Source organism: Varroa jacobsoni, unplaced genomic scaffold (assembly GCF_002532875.2).
Source record: "Varroa jacobsoni isolate VJ856 unplaced genomic scaffold, vjacob_1.0 contig00123, whole genome shotgun sequence".
Taxonomy (NCBI): Eukaryota; Metazoa; Arthropoda; class Arachnida; order Mesostigmata; family Varroidae; genus Varroa; species Varroa jacobsoni.
Genome location: NW_019214412.1, coordinates 87,294 through 105,151, shown reverse-complemented (window position 1 = coordinate 105,151; position 17,858 = coordinate 87,294). Strand labels below are relative to the sequence as shown.

General features: G+C 42.7%; 2 protein-coding genes across 8 annotated transcripts in view; one reads left to right on the top strand and one right to left on the bottom strand.

Annotated features, from left to right (window-relative positions):
- Nucleotides 1-10,111, top strand: part of LOC111270797 (U7 snRNA-associated Sm-like protein LSm11) — a 32,448-nt gene extending 22,337 nt beyond the window's left edge. For 2 of the 3 annotated variants that reach the window (XM_022851206.2, XM_022851201.2), the window contains exons 4-5: nt 1,656-1,906; nt 5,006-7,789. In XM_022851206.2, the coding sequence (XP_022706941.1) occupies nt 1,656-1,691 (36 nt within the window). In that variant the 3' untranslated portion in view covers nt 1,692-1,906; nt 5,006-7,789. Of the gene's footprint in view, nt 1-1,655; nt 1,907-5,005; nt 7,790-7,897 lie in introns of those variants that run through there. The other variant, XM_022851202.2, reaches the window with a different exon arrangement.
- Nucleotides 1-17,858, bottom strand: part of LOC111270799 (uncharacterized) — an 82,299-nt gene that overhangs the window by 60,918 nt on the left and 3,523 nt on the right. For all 5 annotated transcript variants that reach the window (XM_086972644.1, XM_086972641.1, XM_086972642.1 and 2 more), the window contains one exon: nt 12,626-17,488. The gene's annotated coding sequence lies outside the window, so the exon portion shown is untranslated. The remainder of the gene's footprint in view (nt 1-12,625; nt 17,489-17,858) is intronic.

The window sequence follows — 17,858 nt, the reverse complement described above, 5'->3', positions numbered from 1 at the left end:
ATATGTAGCCAGTGGTAAACGTAACAAAGACATACTTGATTACTGAGATTATACACTGCACGTTAGATTGGAGAATCGACAGTCCACGTCTTCTATCCATGCCACAAAATATGTGACCCAATTTTCGCCGACGCGCGATACGCATATATCGGCTGCTCAAACGTGCATGCCTTATCTTATAGTTGTATGAATATGTTTAAAGTTCCGAAATTTTGACGTATCCTCAAGTTCCGATAAGAAACGACGTTTTCGTCAGACAAAAACCGTTGGGTTCGGTTAAGATGAACGCCTTCACTTTCATGCTACTGCCTACGCGTCAAAATAGGAATGTTAGGATCGATTCTAGGCCAAAGTTAGTTCTCTTTCTAAATAACGCAAAAACCAAAATGTAGCTATCGAAGTGAACCAACGCAAATGTAGTACAACGCTTATAAAGTTCTCTGCAAAAACCAGCTTAGTAAAATAAAATCGAAATGTATTTCGGTGTATGACTAGTCTATCTCTATGTACGTTCGCGTTTTCATGGTTTCAGTAACTGTTTCATATATTAGAACGCTTCAGAGTAAAGCAAGAGTTTGTTCCCTACCCGATGTATTTAAACTGTTATCACGATGAACCCTTTTCGATAATGAGCCACACAGGTAAAATAAAAGTACCAATAAAAGCATAAATAAGTTGCCATTAGAAAAAGAGTCATAGACATAGTTTTATATTAGATAAATAAACGAATACGGTACTTTACTCGTGTCGCTGCTGTCGCCATGCCCATTTGCATCAGGAACGTAGCACACAGGCACGACTTTTATTCTAGATGAAATAACGGAAAGGTCCTTTTAACCACTATAAGATATTGTGATGCTCGCTGCTTTCCAGGCGGCTACGGCTTTTATGTCTTCTCTCCTCACACGATGAATTCCTCATTATTGGTCAATAGCGACGTACATCAGCCACAAAGCAGCAGGACAATCACCTATCTAAATATCCTTTCTTCCTGTCCCGTCCAGATCCGGGACTCACAGATATCTTTTTTCCGTGGCGGCATTACCTCTGACCTCTTGGCCGACTTAGGCTTTCTGTGCTCATGCGTTGCGTGACATCCTGCTCAAATCGTCAGTGTTGTTGATTTGATTTGACTAGGCTAGCGTTCATCTTTGTGCTTTATTTCATACTTTTAATTAAAACTAAAAGCATATTGGTCCGACACAGCCTTTTATGATTTGCAATGAAAAACAAGATTTTTTGAGGACGTCTTTTTTGAAAATATTCTGCCCTAGAATAAGCAATAGGCCGAACCGTTGTTATTACTCAAGCCGCTGCCCTTTACGTACATGAGTTGTCTATAAGTCAGAATATTTGATACACAATTATTATTGAGGACTAAAAGTAAATGGCTTTTCCGCCACACAGGCTTCCCGATAAGATCCCGAAAGAGTTCACGAAGGCATCCCGAAAGAGATTTTAGCTGAATTTTGTTCTCTTACCAATCTTATCCTTGTCTCAACTATCGTTGGTAGGGATTTAGTTTTGTGCCCTCTTTCGGTGCCTACTATCTTCGGCAAACTAACCTATCTACCTACTATAACTGCTACTATGACAAGTATTACGATTAGTAGTCTTTCACTTGAAGATCAGATTCCCTGAACATTTGTTTTCAGCTACCAGATCGACGTTTGCTACCGTGCCAGTCCTAGTGCTTTACGCCGTCGTCCGCTATTACGTGCGCGGTTTTGCGCCTGCTACTATTGACTTGGCGGTGTGGTACTAGTCAGCTCTGTGTTCACTCAGCGCCGGGCGTGCATGAAACAAGCCTTCATCTAGTCCACCATAGATGTTGCTAGCTCAGTCAGTCATCAGACCATGCGTGGTGGAGTCATGATTACGTCTTCCTTGTCGTCTTCTTCTTTTGGTATGTACTGTAGCTTCTGTTGTTAAACTTTAACTATCGGAGTAGCGATAAGAGCCGTTGCAGCAGAAAGAAAGCGAAAAAAGAAAGTGAATATAGAAGCAATTGCCGCGACGCTGACTGCAGCGGCGGTGGCAACAGCCGTCCCACATTACAATACTACATTGTGGCCACAGCAACCGAGGCAGGAAGAAAAGAAATCCCAACCTATCTTCGTCCTCAACTTCACCTTTAGCCTCATCAACGTACTTCATCTCTTGCCCCACCTTCCTTACTACCTCCTTAGCATTATGTTCAACGGTACTACTAGCAAACAATGTTATATACCCTTCAAAGTCTCTATGTACGGATTCTATGTTTCAATGTGATCAATGTTATAGGTGTGCGTCCATCATTTCGTGTGTAAACGTACGCATGTACGTTTTGCTCTAAACAGAATCCGTCATCATATTATTATTAGCATCTAGTCTATCCGTAGCAGCATAGGCGTCACTTTTGTATGGCCGCTAGTGAAGTGTAGGGGGTTTTGGGGGAAGCATGACTTAACAGTGAAAGCAAACACAGGGGGAAAGAAACACAGGAAGAAAGAAACACAGAGAAAGCGAGTGAGCGAGGGAGCGAACATATGAATGAATTACTGAACAATTACTGGCCTCGGATTCGCTACGTTGCCGCCATACAAGCGCTAGAGCTGATTGCAATATATCTTGATTTTGGTGCCGTTACTGCCATTGTCGCTGGCCGCGAAAAAAGTCTGGCGCGCGGAAGGGAAACTGGTTTCATCTAAACAAGTTACGTATTTGCGTAGCGATTTAACTTGCGGAGAACAAAAAGGAGTAACAAACATCCGCCGAAACATATTGTTTACCTAACGCAGTTGTAATTAAGCATGAAGACATGCTTGTAAGAAAACGTAAGCGTTAGCCATTCCACTGAATCCAGATCTGTGTTTTCGCTTCTCTGGTACCTTATTTAGGTAATGGATAAAAATGTAGCTAGATTATGTCCATTACAAACTTCGAACGTATAAGAGTTGATTCGTTGTTCAAGCGTAAATCTATAGTCTATTTACACCGCCATATTGAGGCAGAAGTCACCATAGGTATCATTAACTAGTACGGACAATACTGATACATTAACAATAGCTGGAACTATATTTTCAAGCATTATATTTACGTTGAACCATATGGAAATGACGAACAGAAGACAAAGAAGAATTTCAAAGCTTTAAGCCTATCCTTCACATATACGCTATTGCCGTAGAGTTGACTGTAGACAGACTAGAAAAACATGTTTGCGTTCAATGCTTTGATATTTTCTTTTTGCACACCTATATAACAGACATATTTTGTTACTTAGAAAGTCGACGTTTAACTTTACGTTCGTGCCATCGGACGATTTTCGAGTGCATCACAGATACGTTCATCAGGTAAGACCAAGTGTAAAAAATCTATCGGGATAAAATTTGTAGATGCATTGCACGGGGCATCATCGTCGGTAGCAGCAGTGCCATTAATAGTAGCAGCGTCAAACCTGAACGTTTCCGAAACCGCAAGTTTACGTTGATAACGTTAGGAAAATTTGGTTGAGTTCAGCCAGCCGAAAAGAGTTGTACCAAATTATCTTTAGTTTAATGCCTACTAAACCAGTTTAATGCTTATTCCGAAGCATTGTTCAGTTGGCAAAACAGGCACTCTTCAAATACGGAACGGCGGTTAATATTAAGGAATGACGTCAAGTGGATTTCAAGCGCAAAACTTAGGTCGAAACGGTATCACGGTTGCGGCATTTGCCAATGTCTTAGCAACATCGCGCCTTTTTGGTGTCGTCCTCACGATCCTATACGAGAGACGTTTGTACTCTTCGCGAAGAACCTATTTAAGGTTGACATTTTCACCCTTGTCTTTTGTAAGCAAAATATACTTCCCTAATTAGCCATAAAAACGCGTTCAGCATATGCCGAACAACATTGAATACTTTAACAGGATGGAGCGTGAACTTTCTAAACGGCACATGTGCTATAACAGCTTTTCTTTCTATCTCTACCTCTATTGAAAATAGAAGTTCTACAAAATATGGTAACCGTTCAGAGGTTCACCTCTGCAGGATAGGCAATATTCCTCAAACTATTAAATTAAGGGACATATTCGTTTTTTTCACTTGAAGCCTTCCTACGATTTTGTCAAGCAATTGTTGATCCCAAATCACGCGGCCCTTATGCTTGCCAAGTATGCATGCGATAGGGGCGCTGTTCTGGGCTCCTCTGATGCGGAATCCAACCGGGACAAATACTGCACCGATCAAAATGGCAGCATTTCTATCATTACTTCTGTTGTAGCTACCCCGGCAAAAATTTACTATTAACAAGCAAATAGGACAGGATAATTATACAGTTGCACATTATCTATTGACAATAATATTTGGGCAGTTTTTCAAGATGCTCTTCAGTGCGACGTAGTGATCACGTGACATGACGGTGCGCACCCCAACTGCGACTGGTAGACCGTTATCGGTCAGGGTTCGCACAAACCACAAAACCGAAGCTCCTGCTATTCGATATAGGGTCCATAATTTCCAAGTTCGTTCTACAAAGCGTCTATTTAACCTCTACTAGTAAGCGCACCGACACGGCCTTTCGCCTATTTCAAAGTCTGCTCACCTAGAAAACAAACAGGTAATGTGCTTTCTTTTTTTTTGTCGACGATAGAACTGATGGCGACGACTACATATGTGAGGCAGCGGCAATATTTGCACTGTAATAAACAATAGTTGGGTTCCACCGACGCTGCTGAGCGGGAACGTGGCGCAAGTGGTGAACGTCCTTGACTAACTCCACTGGAGAACAGCTCTTGAAAAGTCATTCGATTTATTCATTCAAGTGAGGGATGCTGTGCAAGAAATACAGCCATCATTACCACGTTCCTTAACCGCGAACGTCTTATATAACTAAGCTATCATTTTTGGTTTGATCAAACACTTCGCGCATCCTCTGGCATCACTGCTCATCATTAGGCAGGACGCGTCTGCTTAGAATGTCTGTGCCCTCGGACTTCTTCTTTTTGATAAAGTAAGTGTCATCTAATTTGAGTCATTGAATTACAGGTTCTCAACGTTAATGCAGGACACGAAGCGATACGACACGAGTTTTGCGCAAATAAAATCTTTAAGAGAGGACACTGAAGAGGTGCCTGGATGGTTTTGCAAGTTAACGAGAAGAAAAACTACAGGCCTATTCAATTTAGCGGAGACGACGCGTCACGATCCGCCTAGCGGAAGCGTAAACGAGTCGCTGGGAAATTGGAAATACGCAATAAGTACCACTTGCGTATGATTCGGATTACTGGAAACATGCACAGCCGTTGCTGGCGACATGCTCGACCCGGTTCTACATAGGTTCCCGAACAGGTTTAATTATCTTGTCGCAACCTTTTTTGTTTTTTTTATTGTTTATTATTTTGTTATTCTATTAGATGAAAATAGCGAATCGTAGGTGCTAGTTTCTTGTCTAAAGCTTTTAGTTTTCTGCTTGTTTATCTTATTGTTAACCGCTATCATTTCTGACCACTGATGGGATATTAGACCAGTTTTGCTATTGCCGCTATCCGAATATAGCTACACACTGCTTCGCCAACCTGTAGCATCGTCTGCCTGCCAGATGCGTTACCTATATTCGGAAAGGATAGCCATGTTGTCAGATGTATGTAGGTTAATATCGATGCATCAATGTGAATCTACCTGTAATTATCGGCCCAATATTGCGCTAATGTCATAATATCATCATTATTTATGTATGTAGGAAGGCGCGTTCTTCTTTATAAATTAAGAGCTGCTGATATTGCTAGCGTAAATTACTCTGAAGAAATTGGTAATTATTTCGAACAAGGAAGACATTGCCCATGATATTATTGGTCTACATTCATGTCGACAAAAATGATTTGAAGCAATGCCGCGGCCGCCGCCGCCGCCGCCGCCGCCGCCGCTACTAAAGCAGTCGTATGTCTCTAGATTTCTGCTCTAAAAATACGCAGTATACTGCTGGACTAAAACGGGATTTGTGCTTGTTACCAAAACGCATTCTCTTTGCTGATCAGTTCGTACTATCGTTCCAAACGTTACTAACACAAAAAAAAAGTTTCAGCATTAAAAAAAGCTCACCAGAACTTATAAAGTCTATCAAAACGTCTACCCGTGGTGGATCACAAGCCCGCTATACAATGAATATCATTATGATCCTATATGCACCCTTTGTTTGTAACGAATTGTTTAGATAATAATATTTACGTTTAGTGCGCCTACTATGTGGGCATGTGCCTTTGTAATACAATATGGAAACAGATAGGTGGTACACTTTCTACGAATGACATTAGACGTACAAGTAAAAAACAATTCTAATCAGTGTATAAACAGTTGTTTGCCACACCCGATTTATCCAAAAACAAGAGTAGATATTGGATGACATTACCCAGTGATTCTTGCCATGTAACAGTAGATATTCCTTTAAGCGAGCGGAAAAATACATGGTTATGGCAGCATGGATAGGCATTAGTCTTTGTGGCGAAAAAAATGGGTGAACGACGTCCTATTTATCACAGATTCTTGTCTAAGTTAGTGGTGTTATAACGAAACAAAGAGCTAGCTTACTCTCTTATCACGAAAGTCGGTGCATTGGCGGTAAATATACACCCCAATGTACAGACTTCAGTAATACGGCAGGCAGTTGCTGTACTGCATCAGTTGCGATTGGGGGATTGGCTTGTGTACATATTGTGCAGCTTGTACTATCGTCTCTATTGCAATCTGTCTCTCAGAGAAATTTGGTCATCGTCTTACTTCGAATATCATTGCCTGAGTGACAAAGAAGAACGTAATAAATTACGAGACTATCATGCTCTCCATATGAGCAACGACTGAAAAGTAAACATCTGCAAAAAAGGAAAAAGCTGAAGAAACATTTGAAATTTCGACAGGCAGAAGCAAAGTGATCTATCGATGCTTCTTGAAATTAGTATTCCTGCGGCCTAATGTTAATAGTTGTAACGATAGATAATTGTGCCAAACATAGGACTCATATTTCTGAGTTTTGACAATAAATTAGAACAAAACGTTCTTAGCAGAGGGACCATACAACACTACAGGTGAGTGCCTTATCGTCTACTGGATCGTCGCATACTTCATAAGCGTACTATAGAGTGTCCATGCTAGAATACGCTTTCAAGACCAACCATGTGTAGAAGGCGGAAAAAGAAAGAAAAATGTTGACGTTTGTATTTTTTCTAAAGATCTATTTTCATAGCTTGAGTCCAAAGTCTGTGCCACTCTTAAAAGAACCCTGAACGCTACTTTTTTTTTTTTTTATAAAATTCCGACCTCCAGCGATTCACATCGATTTCCCGTAAGTATCTAATCTTCGATACGGACGTGGTGGCAAGGGTAGCTCCTCCTCGTGTAAACGTTTCGCGCGGTTCTTGCGAGGCCTAAACGTCGACTTTTGCCAGCAACTCAGTAATCCTTAGCTTACCTTTTAATGCTCAAGAACGTTTTCGGGCAAAAATGTTGACCCTGTACTGTGGAAACTCTATCGATTACGTTGGTTTTTATTATTCAGACAAATACATCTGAAATAATAGGCTCGTCGAATGCTTTTTTCAAAGCAGGTAAATTAGATTATCTTTCGCTAAAAGGAGCACCGACAATTCGAACGCTTGCCCACGACATCGAAGACAGTGCGGGGTAGCGGCCGATGTGAAAACATGCTCCATGTTGTTCGTCTGTGAGATTTTTTGAGCCGCTTGTCTTTCCTAAATAACTAAATTGGCCTTGTTTGACCTTATTTTCGCTCTATGTTTCGCGAATCGAATATTAAATGCGGTTAACTTTTTCGACTTATTTTACACTGCTTTGTGTCGAATTCCTTTCAGATAGGGTATACTCTACTGCATGTGCAGGCCCACGGCAAACGTAGCCTAAAATAGATTCTTCTTCTTTCTTTTCTAGCCTAGGAAGGGCAATCTCCAAGCGCTATGACTAACGTCGGTGCCGCCTAAATGTTGTGTGCTACGATGCCAGTAACTAGATGCAGCAGCTGTAAAGCAGTTGAACAAGAACGAAAGAAGCTGAAGAGCTTTTCACCGCTCATGCATTGGAGAAACAAAGTGCGTCCGCGATGTCTTTGACTTAGCAGCATTCTGAAACATGCGCACAAGGGCTACCGACGGCAGGCACGACATCGATTCCTATCGAATCGTTGTGCTGTGTCATGTCATCAGCGTCATTGCCAAGTTGGTGGCCGTCTGCTTGCCCCGACGGCGTCGGTCGTGCAACCGTCTTGTGCCTTGCTCTTTTGGCTATTCGTGACAGATATGAGAAGGCCAAAATGGATTGATGAGGGAGGAAAAGAGCCCAGCACGGACAGGTCTAACATTCAAGGTTCAACGACCGGCCGACGGATCGGCCAAGCCAGCAAGCAGGCAACTCGGGCAAACCCAACTACACGGCCTGCTACATCAACCCGGCCTATCTGCTTGCGTAGCCCGTCCTGTGCCTATATTACATTTACGTTCTATAATATAGCTAAGCAGGGCACTGCATGGTGTCCATCAGACTCGGCCTCCCTTCGAGTACAATCTCTAGCGGATGGGTATAATATGCTTTCGTGACAGCATATAGAGTCTATTATTTGCTCGTTCTCGCCCTTGTCTCTGTCCTTCTCTTGCTCGCTCTCTTTATATATATATATATATATAACGTTGCGACAACTGGCCGCATACCAAAACAAAGTATGAATGGTTGCCCTCTGTCGCTGAAGACTAAACCATTGTAAAATGGGTTTCTCGTCCTGTACCTCCACTCGCCACCTGTATCTTAGTTAGCTATCTTCATTATACTACAGATTCTGTATAACGAAGCCAGAAGTTGTTATATAATATTAGCCAGCAGCACTGCAGGCGGAAATACCTGAAATATACCCGGCTGTTTATCTAAGTTGGCCAGGGTTGCGATAGGGAATACGTGAAAATTTTTTTTTGTCTCTAGCTCAGTCCGAGTCGAGTGTTTTATGTTATTCACACTAAATAAATACTTCCTTTTATGTAGCTTCGTCAAGTTAGTTAAAACAAACTGTAATACATTTAACAATTCATTAATTCGATGAAATGAAGAAAGGCTAGATACGAGAAACGCGAAACTCCTTAGTCAAATGGAAACATCGTACCTAGATTTAGCAGCCTTGCCATATTAATGAAATAAACAAAGGAATCACTTATTCAATAACATCAATACTTTGGTTACTGACACTGCGGCTGTTTATGGATTTAGCGATTGTATTATTTTTTTCGATGTTTCTGGCGGTAACTTTAGAAGTATTATTACTACTGAATAGGTGGCTTTTATTGCGGCTATGATAATTTCCTAGTCTTCTCAGATAATTATCAATTCGCTGAGTGTGGACGAGTATAGATAGAAAGGCGTGAGCGACAGCTACACGCGAGTAATGTGTCGCTAGCGATCAACAAACGCCTTCGAGAGAGTGGCCACTGGTGACGACGACCACAAGCACGAGTATTCGCTCGTGGGTGATGGCGCAGCCTCCAATGTTACAGGTTTACTGCTGCTGCTGCAGCTTCTCATAGTCGTAGGTAGCAGCTTTCGGTGCAGCTAAGAGGGTCCGCAATTGAACAGGACAAACATGGCAAAGCACAACCAATACAACAAATGGTAGCGCAAAGTGGGCAGGGGCAATTCACAACAACGGTAACAACGAGATGGACATCGGTTCAACAAACCAACAAGTGGACCTGGTTGTAACGAACGGCAATAGTAGCAGTTGCAAATTCTCATAAGAGATCTCGTCTTTAGTTATTAACGACGCTAGTGACTACAATGAAACCAGCGAAGAACGAGACGCGGGGGCCTCTGAGCGCCTTCGGAAACACTTTGTGCGCCCTCCAGAAGCCAAGGAAGGCAAAGATATAAATAGGTCTATAAGAAACAGACGTCCAAGGGTAACAGGCACTCAGAGGCTGTTAAGATATGTCGATCAATGTACGGATCCTAAGTAATTGCAGGTAAGCGCTCCTTTTCCAAAGTTTGCGTGCTGGATGCAATAGAAAACTAGTCGCTCTCGAGTTTCTTGCACTCTGGTTCTTTTATATAGACGAGATGGTGACGAACACGAATATTGTATCTTCAGTAGTTACCGAAGCTCGATACATTTCATGGCGTACAGATTTGAGATGCCAGTTAAATCTGTAAATAACGATCAACAAAGTAAATAACGGAATAACGTCAACTCGACCCAGCGGAGTGTTCGTTCCATTTTATTCCGCCAGTCGTGGTACGTGTCGCAAGATCCTATTCAGGAGTAATCTGAGTGAAGAGCTGTGCGACCACACTATCCAGATTTCTTGATTATCTCGTTTCTAAACGTAAACAATTCTGACTGAAGGACTAACAAAACTTGCTAAGTTGTCAACGTCAATAGAAAAATATTCATCGCTTTACTTTTGTTCCCCGTGGGGTGTATTTGCTACTATTTTAGCCATTATCTATTTTTTATAGCTGTCACAATCACGAGCCGCCTCTTACGTTTTGCTGGCACAAAAATTACGCCGATGTTGTTGAAGTAATAGGTACATTTGATGTGCGCTTGTGTGCAGGTCGTCTGGCTATTTTTCGCGCAGTTATCTATTTCGTTAAGCTCTCTATTTTATTTCTGCTCTTGCACGAGAAGATCCTATGTGGCGTTTGCTACTGCCTCAGTCGCGGTTTATTCAGTGCTTTTTTTCTACTTATTTTTCATCGTCACTCTTTTGCTTGTTGGTCTCCCTTCAGCATTCTCCCGCTTCGCTTGTCGCCCAGCAAATAAAAGTGAAATCGAGGCCAAAACCGTTTCTTTCCGCTAACTTGGACCTCAGACCCCCAGCGGTCCCTTCTAAGCTGTTGCCACTGGTGATGCTATTGTCGCTATTGCTGCCGCCATCGAAGTGCAGAAGACGAACAAATCAGCTGGTCGCCTAGCTCGTCTACTCTGAAGTAATGGCTCTGACAGAACGGACAGACAGACAAACAGACGTGCTGAATGGCAAGGCGCGTTCACACAGCGCCGTTGCCACGCATATCCAAATGGCAAGTAGTCGCTGGCTGGCTGGCTGGCTGGCTGGCCGGCCGGCTCGCTCGCTCGTTCGCTTTTCGACTTCTTTCTCATCTTCATTGCAGGAAAGAAGAACACAGGCAACGAAGGCAAATATGGTACAATGACAAGGTAGTGCTAAAGCTGCGGTGAATTCCACTCCCCCTGATCAAAGAAGAAGCAGCAACAGCAGCCGAGGGAAGCGTCGTATCAATACAACAACTGCGAAAAAGCAGAAGGGTCTCAGCTTGAACAACAGCGCCAAGAGTCAGATAGTTGATACAGAGGTGCCAGGATAGACTGGCCTGACTGACGATGGATTCAATGAATGCCACGGCTAAAGAAAAGACAGAACGTGCCGCTGGCAGTAGCAGCATCCCCACCTTCTCGACAGCAAACGGTCGGAGCTGGATTTACAGGAGCACAGCTAAAATCGTCTAGCTTCGCGTTATGCAGAAGATCAGATCGCGTTACCAGATCAGGCCGTGGCCCAAAAAGTCCTAGAGCGCTTAGAGGCGAGAAGGTAACACGAGAACGTATTAACCGATCAAACGAAGATGAACTAAGGTAACGCAGGTACAAATCATACTTTCGTTGCTATGACCTCAAAGGCTGTTCTCACTATTGTATTTAGTGCACTGGAACATGGAACCGCCTGCCGGAGTTCTTAAATGAAAAATCGTTGATGACGATGGTTATGGTGACACGTCGTCGCTGTTGTCGTCGGAAGAAGTTTCTGATTGCCGCACGTTGAGGCAGGACGCCCGCATATCCGCAAGATGAAGCAGACAACTGCGTGGAATACTTTTAAACTGGTCTGCTGTTACTCATAGTTATCGTCATGAAAAAACCTCACGAAGTTTCTCGTACGCCGCTGCCCATTACAGAAGGGACACAAAGCGAGGCGTCACGAACGACAACGGACGATATGCAAACGAAAGAAGCGACTAAAGCGTATTTGTATTTACGTTTACTCAGCAAGCTTTCCGACAGCGGACGCTGAAGTATTTAATGCTAATTAATGACGTACATAAAGATTTAGAGCAAGGAGATCCTTCAATCGTCAAATATGCTACATATATTTTGTATAAGTTGCTATATATATATATATATATATATATATATATAGTGAGGAGCTGTCTATGCATTCTCGATGAAGCTACAATCGATTTACTGTATAGTACAGATACACTAAATTCGGTCACCTTCTTTAAAAAAATAATCGCGCTTTCCCCTGCAAATATCTATACATAAGTGTTACCCATGTTTCACTCCACTTCCCCTTTCGTCCTTTTATATCTCCTTTTGAGAAATCTAAAATACTCACTTCGAGGGCAACGATATGCACCACTGAAGACGAAATATTAGCGTTCAGTAAACTTTCTGCGCGTGTTCTTTTTTTTTTGGTAGAAGTTCGTTGAAAAGATACCCATTCGACCCTTTGCACTTAACCATTTTTAGCAGAATTTGCCCTAATCAATAATTGTTGATTGGACCGATATCAGATATCGTAAGGCAAAGTCTACACATCATAAATGTACGTGAGAAAACTGCAGCTTGATGAGCAAAGTGGATCGAATCCAAATATCACCTACCATTTCAGATAGTCGAGGTCCGTTATTCTGGCCCTGTAAAGGAAAACAAAGCAATACATTGTTGAATTTAGATAGCAAAACCCTCGACAATAAAGTCGCCTAGTATTTCTGTTAAACGATGATGAGTAATAGCGTATGAGCGAGAACTTAATAGATATCGATGATTCTGGAGGCATATCGAATATTGTACAGATTAACCTCTCTTTGTGTGGATAAGACCTGCCTATCCTACTGAATAGCAGAAGAGAATTCAGTTTTCTTCATCTCATGCAGTACTTAGTTTTTTAGGGTCTGTCTTGTTCCTCTTTTAGTACGGCGATCACGTCATTATATTTGCCAGAACACAGCAAGAGTAGGGAATGGTTATTTGTCTCGCTCAGCTTATTCGCCTTCTGGCTGCTGTCCTTATTGCTAGCTTGTTCTTTCTTTCCTTTGGAGACTCTGCCTCTGTGTCATTATAACGTTTCCAAATTGACCATCCCCTCTGCTTGCTCCACCATACATCTCCCGCTTAGTTCTACGGACGATCGAAGAAAAACTTAGCTCAGCTCAACTCGCCCGGCAGCTAATCAACCGCTCACTGGATTTCCTATCTACCACAGCCACTGCGACGACGGCGATTACTATTACTGCTCCTATTATTATGCATATATGCTCATATCCAACCAGCGGTTACCATCTACTAACGGTCTAGGTATTTTTATATTGCGAGGTGCTTTTTGCCGCTGCTGCTCTGCAAATGTAAACCGTGTACAAACTACGTCTTTTAACGCGCCGCCGGCGTGTCCGCACGACGCACGATGCGGCGGGACGATTTTTTTAACAGTTAAACATGGTCCATATTTTAGACAACTATGCCGCTGTTATGTGCCTTCTTCTAGGAGGAACCGGGGCTCGTACCGCGTTCGTAGTCGGGTCTACAGCTGTTTGCCTACAGCAACCCCCCATCAGTGACTAACCCACTAGTTGGCAGTACAAGTGCTCAAATAAAGGAAGTCTACTTTGGCTTGTCATCTAGTAGCCTTTTAGAGCTGTGTGTGCGTGTTCCACACGATCTGTTCCCCAACCCCCCTCAGACACTTCCGAACCTCCCCGTCCTTTCCTTCCACTTCGTCTGAAGTAAACGGCAACCAGAAGACGGAGAAGAAGGCAACGGCGACGAAGTTGGACGGCAGACGGACACGAGAAAGATGAAGAAAAAATTAGAATCGTTGGTGATAGTGGTTCTGGAGTTAGTGCTGCTGTTACTGACGCTGCCGGTGGCCGCGTTCCTATGCGACGTCGATCTGCTCAATGATCGCAGCAACCCAACGTGAACCGCTCCGGTGGCCTGTGCGTGTGTGTGCGACTATGTGAGCTTCTGTCTTGTATGGATGTCCGTCCCCTGCTGGCGCTCAACCTACTGATCCACATTTGGCGTTTCCCTCTCGCCCTCTACAGCGGCCAATTCTGGCAGCAGACAAAAAGGCCGGCAGACCGCCGCAAGTATACAGAGAGACGCGCGAGGCTTTAGCTCCGATCGCTGACGGCTGCAGCGCCGATTGCCACAAACGAAACGTTGTAACGCTCATTTTCTGCCGCAGCGGCGGCGGCGGCGGCAACAATATTGCAGAATAGCGGAGCCGTCGCAATCCCGCAGCTATCGGTGTTTACGTTCAATTCCTACAATAACGTAGACAACGTTAACAGTGGTAGCAATGGCAACGAAGTGTCTGCAAAATATTGTAAAGCAAGTAGACGGTGGCTATGCTAACACCGCGACAGCAGCAGCAGCATTTGCGGCAAAAAAAGAACAGAAGCAACTTCGGGACGAATGCTGCGGTTCTGTCTATGCTTCCTTTCTTTTAGAGTCCGACAGACTGCTCAAGACGCTCTTCCTATAGCAGCGACGCAGCGTGCAATCGCAAAGGAAGAGCAATAGTAGAGCCACGCACAGCCGACTCCTTGCTGTAGCTAGAGTTCCTGGATTCTTCTGCCACTGCGGCCACTTTCGTTGTCCTCCGTATCGCGTCGCCACCGCCGGTACTCTTCGTCCGCGACACTGATGATATTGATGACGCGACCGTTACGTTAGATTCCGTCAGATCGTTTTTTGTCCCGTAGACTCTCTGTGCTGTATTAAGCTTGTGCTGCTCGTTCTGCTTCCGCAGCTTCGGAAGAACATCGGTCGAAAGTACCGCTGGCAGAAAGTACGGCTATAAGGCAGCGTAATGTAACGCTACGGGCATCAACAACAGCGGAAGGCATCGACGACAGTAGAAGTCTATCCAACGGGTGTCCCCAGTTTAAGCCGTTCGTTTATTTTTTGGCCTTTCGTGTTACTGATCTTCTACTGCGGCATTAACGAGTTGCGACGATGGTATAAGCAGCCGGCTGAAAGAACAGCAGGCCTGCGCGATTCTCATATTAGTGCATTTTCGACCGCAGAAAATACCAGCTGAATTACTTCCTCCATTTTTTTGATAGACGAACGCTGGCAAGGTAAGAATTCTCATTATATCGCATTTTGTATAACTTTAGAATAGCAGCACCCAGAATAATAGTAAAATGAACTGTTTTATACATCTGTAGCCATACCATATGAGGCCAGTGCAATGGGGAAAACAAACGAAGTGTTCCTGTAGTTTGACATAGAACAGCAGCTGAGGCAACGGCTCTCAAAAGGTACTAAAGGTTTAATGCTATCAAACAGATCTATGTTTTTAATTACAAACAAAGCTACAAACTAGACACCAATGCTTTTTGACATTTGTTTATTTGGGAATGATAATGATGCACCGACTCGCTTCAAAACGGTGCGATTCAATGGACCTGGAGAACCAGCAGCGGTCGAGGCTCGTCAGGATGAAACTGTAACGTACCGTATCTTTTGGACAATAGAATCTTTAAATGCATCTATACGATTTGCAGAAAACCATATAGTGAAACCTACTTAACAAGGTTAATTAGGTTATTAACAAGGTTAATATATAAATTGCTATTCACAGTTTTTTTTTCAGCCAACATTCAGTCTCTCTGCGGATAATTAGGCAGGAAATAGAGAAAAACAATTAAAAAGCTGCTATCACGTTGGCTATGTTGCTATCCGCCTTTACGAACAGTACATTACGAACGTCACGCCGCAGATACCGGTACGGCTGCCGGCCATAATTTCCGCAAAACGCAACTACGCACGTTGTTTGGAGAAAGATGGCTTGCAACTCACATATACGACCATCTGCTCCACAGACAGGGCTGCGGAACAGTTGTCTAACGATAACGGCCAACAGACGCTTGGTGGTCGGACGTTCTCACCTGATATGGTTATATGGGAAGATATCTATAGATAGTACACGATCGGCAACAGGTTATAAGGCAAGGTCGAGATGTAGGGTTATCCTTAAAAATACATTTGGGTTTCCGTTGGCAACATTACCTCGGTTTTCCCAGGTATAAGTCAGATATAGAATTTTTTTAGATTAAAACATAAGTAATGATTGCCTTTTCACCGAAAGAAGAAATATTTTATTCAAAGTGTATCAACAGATAGATATATTAGGCATTCGCTATCACCCTCTTCTCATATTCCAACCAGTTTATTGGGCTCAGCCTGGAAGAAATTTTCAGGCCTGATGTTGAGACTCTCGTCCAGCCAGACGATCTTGAGTCCTTTTTCACTATCATACGTACGGTTAGTAGTCTGAATTGTGAAATGTGCGAAGCCTGTAGAGTATGGTAGATGTAAAAGAACTTTTGGCTGAGGCTCTTGCAGAGTGTCTTGGGCACTCGTTTGCCATGTGCGGCCTGGCGTTGTTGTTAAGAAGGATGACTTGCTTCGTTTCGCCGGTTTTTTCCTTTTGATAGCTATATTCAGTTTGGTATATATATATATATATATATATATATATAGTCTTATGAGTGAAGATTTAGTCTGACTCGGCACTAGAACACATATCCTGAATCCACGAGCTCCTTTGTTTGCCTTCGATCTTCGTGAAGATATCCGCAACCATTCTGTATAGAAGCCAGTAGCCGAAACTATGCACTTGCTGTCAAGGAAGACGTTGAGGGTATAATAGATATTCTTGTGTGTTTTCCCATCCAACTTCTCTGCTAAGTAACGAGTTAATCGCGACTGAACGTTTTCACCGACCTCGAGTAGCCTATGTATATGCCGGCTGAATTTTTCGCCAAAGGTTTTCTTTATACGACCAGTAATAAAGATCTATTTGCTCTCAAAATAAACCAAATTCAATACGGTTAAATGGATTCATCGAGAATCAACGCTTTTTTTTTTACAAAAACTGAGGCTGTGCATTTATAAGAGACAAAACGTAGCTTTATTGACTGCATCGGTATAGAAATTTATTATCTGGAAATCTGAAAAATAGTCCCACACGTTATACGAAGTAGTAAACATATCTAAGCATAAATCTGAACTGGGATCAAATGCGCGCTTTAGCTAAGCTGCCACTACTGTCATTTAATAAGTTCATTAAAAATACATGTTATAAAGAACTCAGCAACATCACTCTACGATGTTCTACTTTGTTGTTTGCAATTAAACTTCGGTAACAGCCTTGTTTTGCGTAAATGTGTTTATTGTTATAAAGGATAGCAGTCCGACCTATAAAAACATACTGACGTTATTATGAACGACGTTAGAAGAATTGGAAGCGATCTTTCACGTGGATCACGCTACGCTGTAACGTGAATTGTGCCAAACTTGGAGTTCTAGAAGTGTCAGGTTTGTCCGCTAAGGCTGATTCTAGAACGCACAACGATGGCAATACTGGACTAATAAATGCCCCGGCGTAATGACGAATAGTTTGGGAAGTGGCTATGTGACATAGCACTAGAGAGCGTCCGAACGTTTGATGTAACCTATGAAAACGTGCAAGTTATACGAGAAACACACTTTTACTTGAAAGGGTAAAATACATTATCAGTTAGGTTTACAGTTAAAATGTGTGTGTGCGTCGAAGCATTAATAACTACAAGTAGCAAGTATGACCTTAAGGTTTAAGGTACAGCTTCGTAAGGATGTATAAACTGTGGAATATGAATGATGTGTTCTTATGAATCGGCAATTTTCGAAATTTTCGCATCCGAATTTAATAAATTTTTAAATTGAAAAAAACTTGAAGTTTACGTAGCGTAAGTTACTTAAGATACCCAAAAGTGAACAGATCAAGACGAATAAATCGAATAGACTATGACTCAGGATATAACGCAATTTATATTGTTTGAAAAT